This window comes from Oryzias melastigma, linkage group LG4 (genome assembly GCF_002922805.2).
Source record: "Oryzias melastigma strain HK-1 linkage group LG4, ASM292280v2, whole genome shotgun sequence".
NCBI classification, from domain to species: Eukaryota; Metazoa; Chordata; class Actinopteri; order Beloniformes; family Adrianichthyidae; genus Oryzias; species Oryzias melastigma.
The window spans coordinates 17,790,591-17,796,398 of NC_050515.1; the positions used below are offsets into that span (position 1 = coordinate 17,790,591).

At 38.0% G+C, this 5,808-nt stretch overlaps 1 protein-coding gene across 1 annotated transcript; it reads right to left on the minus strand.

Annotated features, from left to right (window-relative positions):
- Nucleotides 1-2,239: 2,239 nt before the first annotated feature.
- LOC112150697 (fibronectin) lies at nucleotides 2,240-5,223 on the minus strand. Its single transcript, XM_036211746.1, has 6 exons — nucleotides 4,829-5,223; nucleotides 4,718-4,739; nucleotides 3,934-4,598; nucleotides 3,378-3,647; nucleotides 2,759-3,022; nucleotides 2,240-2,364 (listed from the first exon to the last, which is right to left on the minus strand). Exons 3-6 carry the CDS (start codon nucleotides 4,067-4,069, stop codon nucleotides 2,240-2,242), a joined length of 795 nt encoding a protein of 264 aa, XP_036067639.1. The 5' UTR covers nucleotides 4,070-4,598; nucleotides 4,718-4,739; nucleotides 4,829-5,223.
- Nucleotides 5,224-5,808: the final 585 nt, after the last annotated feature.

The window sequence follows — 5,808 nt, forward strand, 5'->3', positions numbered from 1 at the left end:
ATCAGGGATTCGGATTGTAAAGGGTCGTATGGGTAGCATCCTGAGCTGTTTGTAAATCAAATTAGAGCTGTGACATAAAAAGCCTGGAGAAGGGTTCACAAGATTTGCACTGATTTGACATATCACACCAAGCCTCTTCCAACTGCAGGTAGATGCACTAGTATTGGGTATTGTGACAGTCCAGTGTACACACTGTATGCTGAAAGTACGTGTATCAGATGCCCAGAGTGAATGTAGCATTACATATACAGGAACTTAAATGTGTTGCATTCCTGTACAGAAAAAGCCAATTTAGAAAAGTTACCCACTGAGTTTTGATGCAATAAATACTTTGTCTTACCTGTACGGATACCGACAGTTGAGCTAAAGTCACTTTGGCAAGACCCAGAAAAAGAAGAGATTGTGAAATCATAGTGCAGTCCACATTGTGTGTTTGTGAAATAGCAGGAGTTTTCCTCAGTCAGGCAGTTTTGGACATTTCCCTGGAGAAGGAATTTAAAAAACATTGTATAAAAGGCTTAGCAATTGAATAAATCATTGGCACTTTTGTATTCTTCCTAAGCTAAAATTGGCATCTAACTTTATGACTTCCAGAAACCATTTAGAGTTGATGTAATGCCTACAACACAAAGCTATTACACAAATAGCTTGAATACATCTGAGTAAGATTTTTATCATATAAAAAGTATTTTTTTTTAAATTCATCACATATTTACAGGAGAAAAATGTGGATCTCATAGATAATCATATTATAAGTACCTTTGAGTCAACTGCCTTGGCCAGGTAGTAGTCTGCACCGTTTGTACGGTTCCAGGAGAAGATGATGACGTTACTCCAACATTCCCGCAACAATGTCAAGTTGTTTGGAGGACAGGGCTCTTGAGGAGAAATAATGAAAAACAAAATTATGTTACAAACACGTGCTTAGATGGCACAATTAATGGTGCAAGTCTCAAATATATTCCAGTATTGCTTTTCAAAGATCTAAACTACATAAAAAAAAGCAAGTCTTTAGCAGCATGAACACAATATGGTACTAAAGCTCTCAGGAAGGCCCAGTTTTCAAAGTAGGTGCTGTGTAATGGTTCAGACAAGTGAAATATGATAAAATGTGATAAAAGAAAAACAAGTCTCCCCTGTGACTCCAATCTAAGGTGGTCCCAGCAGACTTAAAAGTCAGCTGATGCTCCCAAGCAAAAAACTAAAGTTCTGTCATATTCATCATTTCTTAAACATATTTGACAGGAGTCCCCACACTGCGTTAAGTGATTATCCTTGACTATATGGAAGTAGTTCCAGCAGCAGAAAAATGCCTTATTATCTACTTGTAACACAATCTTATTGAGCGCTGTTCAATTCAAAGAAAGATCAGAAGGCCCCATGCGACCTGTGTGGGTGGAACTGCATAGAAATTTCTCACCAAGTCTCCAAAAAAGAATGGAGCCGTACGTGAGAAGAAAGAAAGAACAAAGCAGATTTCAGGGTGGAGGGGCATTTAAAAGAACATTTGTCTGGCATCAGGGCACGATGAATTACAATTTTCTGCTAAATAACCGGCATGTTTATTCAGGTTGTGAATGTGGTCCCACTGTTTTCTTTGTTCATGTATTATCTAGATAGTAGTGTTACATCTGATTAGTTTGGAGCACTGTCTAAAAAAAGTATTTTTTTTTTAAGTTTCTATGTTGTTTAGCATATTTTGTGTGAGTTTAATTCTAGATTCCCCACAGAAAATTTGTCTTACAGAATAAAGCAAGTTTGTGACACTGTAATTACTAGATTTAAGCACTTAATTACATTAACAAAAAAATGTGTTTGTATGTTTTTTTTTATGTTTGATATCTATTGATGCACATATGCAACAAACCACTTCTGTTTCGAACTTACTTTATTTAAGCATCTACTTGAAAGCAAAATTAAAAGTAATTATTTTTCCTAGGTAGAAATAGATTCAGGCACCAAGGGGTTAAATATTTAGGTAGGAAAAAAATGCTAATTTTAACTTTAAAATACTCTATGTCAAATGATGTACCACTCTACTAATCACAAAAAAAGCTCAACTGGTGACCAAAACCAACTAAAAATAAGGAAAAAAATGACTATTTTACAAATTCATGTTCTAGAAAAGACAAGCTTCTGCAGTTTTATGAAATAATACCTGACTTTTATCATGCTAAGTGAGCTTTTTGAAGTTTGTTTCTTTTGACATCAGTTCTATAGCTTTGAGGCAGACTTTAAATCAGGGGTGTCCAATCCCAGTCCTCTGGGGCTGCTGTCCTGCTTCTGTTCCCACCGTCCTTGCTGCTTCTTCTATAGTGAGACACACCTGTTTGAGGTAAACAGCTGCAGGCGGGGCAGGGATTTCTGAGAACCAAGTGGGGCACCCGTCCCAGAGGACATAGTTTGGACACTCTTGCTTACTAGAAGTAAAATCTGAAAGTTTGCTGGAAAAGATCATTCAGATTTAGTGACAATGTGAAAGGAACGTTTAATTAGAGTTTAAAACTTTGGTTTCTTCCTGTTTAAACCAATAGAAGAAGATAGATTTGTAACTAAGTGAAGTTAATAGTTGTGAGAAAATTCCAACTTTGAGTTTCAGGCATGATTTTTAGAAAATGATTGAGAAATGTTTTCTGTCTCGAGTCCCTGATTTATAGGCCATATACAAAGGAGTCAATGTAGACTCCAACCACACAGGAACATTGTTCCAGATGTCTGATCATAAAGCACTAGACATGGATTTACATCTGTATCTCACCTGTCTGAAAGAAGACAGAGCTGGTGTTGACCAAGTTCTTGCAGTTCCCCGACAGAGGCGTGACGTGAGCCTCGTAGAGCTGACCACAATCCAGCGCGCTCAGCTGACAGCTGGTGCTCCGACTGGTGCACTCAGTCTTTGAACCGTTTTTAGGAGTAACTGTGGCCACGTAGGAGTCGGCGCCAAGAACAGCCGTCCAAGACACGGTGGCAGACTTGGTTGTACAATCGTAGTCCACGTTGACTGAGGACACTGGTGTCAGTTCTGCAAGGAACACAAAATTTGCGTCTTGAATTGTTGTCTTAAAATATATATATTTATATATTCATTTAAACGAAAGCCAATCACAATCAAGATTGAATGCCAGAAACTTTGGGGTATTTTTCAGTTTCTAAAGAATAAAATATCAATTACTGATTTTCTTGTCTGATAGCATAAACTTTTATTATTATGTTTGAGATTAGATGTGAATAATAACAATTGGACATCTGAGTCGGGACATCTGAGTCCTTTTTACCCTGAGGATTAATGTCTGCATGCCTGAAAGGGACGCCTCAGAGAGAATAGCTGACCTAGATTCTAATCAGTCACAGATAATGGTTCAACTCTCCCAACTTACTGTTAGTGGTGTACGTGTAAGTTGTGGGCTCGCTTGTAACCAAAAATGAGTTATATGAGGACACTGATATCAGATAGTCGGTACATGGGCGGATGTTTCCAACGTCCAGCTGGGTGTTTGTGACATTGTAGACAGAGGGCTGGCTGGTGGGTTCATACAGGTTCTGGATGGTGACTTTGTACATGAAGACCTTGTCCACAGGTTGCCATGTCACCCTTGCCGTTACTGCGTTCGTTTGGACCGCACTGATCACTACTGGAGGCGTCACCACTAAAAAAAACACACACAAAATTAAAATTTAAGGTTTTAGAAAGGGCTATTCTGCATTTTTTTTTTAGAAAAGTAACGTTTTAGTCATAAATGTATGCAAGTATTTTCCAAACAAATCTATACAGAATATATAATAGATGACAAAAATCAAACATGAAGTGACACTTTCTCCTAACTATATTCACAATATGGACAATAAAATCCCAAATCCCAAAGCAACTTTCAGATTCAATTTAGTTTTTTTGAGATCCAACTGTATACAAAAGGCTTTAAAGTTGTCACTTACAAGTTGTGATGGTCCTAACATGACTTCGGTTCCCATAGCCTGCCTGGTTAACTGCATAGACGTAGCAGTCATAGTTACTGGAAGGCTGAAGGTTTCTTACTACAGTGGAGGTGTTGAAGAGGGTGAAGTTGACCATTTTTCCAGTGGTCTGAGAATAAACCTGCAGACTATAATACTGTCCAGAAGTCACATTAGTCCATTTTACAGAGATAGAAGAACTGGATAATGGCCTTCCCTCCAATATCTGAGGTGTGTCAGGTACTGAGGAAGCAGAGCAGAGGAAAAGGTGCAATTTGACTGAACAGGAACAGGATTTTGGGCAACTTGTACAGTCATTTTCATATAACTTTATCTCATGAACTGTGTTATTTTCAGCAGTGCACACAAAAAACGAATGAATTTACCTGTCCGTGCCAATGTTGTGTTCACACAATCTACAAAGTAGAACCTGAAGACTTTGAGGGTCACATTGTACTCGGTTCCAGGTAGCAGACCCTGCACAACCTTGTTAGTGATGTCACCTTTCTCGAGTACAACAATCGGAGCCGAATCTGAGGAGTGTGTCCTTCGGACGTCTAAAATGTAGACAGTTGCATCTGGATATTTTTCCCATGTCACCAGGAGGGAAGAGCTGCTTGGAGAACTTGCTGAAAGGATCCTACACCCTGAAAAACATACACAAAGTTTGGTTTCAAAGGGTTAGCAGATAAATGTTCCCTACTCAACTTTTTAATCCATGAGTATATAAATGTAAAAATGACAAAAACTTTGATTGTTTTCTTACCGTATGTACTACACTGATTTATCTGAAATTAAGGGGGAAAAAAATAGTTAGAACTCTTTCAAAATACTGATTGTTCAAAATGAATTTCTTCTGTTTTAAAAGGTCATTTACCTGTGTGAGGAAAAACAAAACTGAAGAAAAGATTGTGACTCTCAGAAATCCCATGCTTGTCTTCTTGTGATGGAACAGAACTTGTTCGAGAGTCTACTACAAAAGGTGCAAAGGATTCTTTTGAGCTAAATATGAATGCACTTCAACCAATCAATGATGCCCAAATGGGAAAGCACCGCCCCCACCTGCAGCTTCAGGCAGCAGGAGCTGCAGGTGGGAAGGATGGAGGGCAGGGCAGATAAATTAGATCTAAGTTTATCTAAGGCGCTTAAGTTTTACATAAGACACTTTCGTTTTGTATTAATTGGTCTTCTTTTATAACATCAAAGCTTATTAGAATCCTTTTTTTTTTTAGTCTTTCACATCTTTTTTATCTCAAAGAGCTGTTCTTACAGCAGTTGACACTCCATCCTTTCTTTATGTAGTTAACATTTCAAGTTGCATTTTGTTTAGATGAAAAAGTTGATGACAGATGACACCCTCTTTCACAAGTTATCTGACAAGCTTTGAGATCCTAAAGCTGCACATTTTTTCATAAACCCCAAATCAATTTTCAGCTTTGTTTTTCTACCTTTTAATTAATTATTTTTTTTAAATTCAATGTTGATGTTATAAATTTGGTAACTTTAGATGGTAAATTTAAAAAAATACTATATTTCAAAATAAATTTGTGGATTTAAATTTAAAGATTGACTCTTCTTGTTCCAAATTTTGAATTTTTCATACCAAAAACAGACTCCATGTTTATCTGAACAGCAGAACTTCAGTTTGGTCCGGTCCCAGAAGGGAGGAGGTCTGTAAGATTGGGAGGGTTTAAATTTGCTTCTGGCAGGTCAGGGTCTGGAGTGTTTGATGGTGTTTACTGAGACACTCATGGGTAGGTCCAATTCGTCGAGTGACTCGGCCCCTGACCAGAGGTCATACAGAGCCTCGTGTTTGGGGCATCAGTTATATCCTGTGCCTACTTAGCTTCCCTCTCT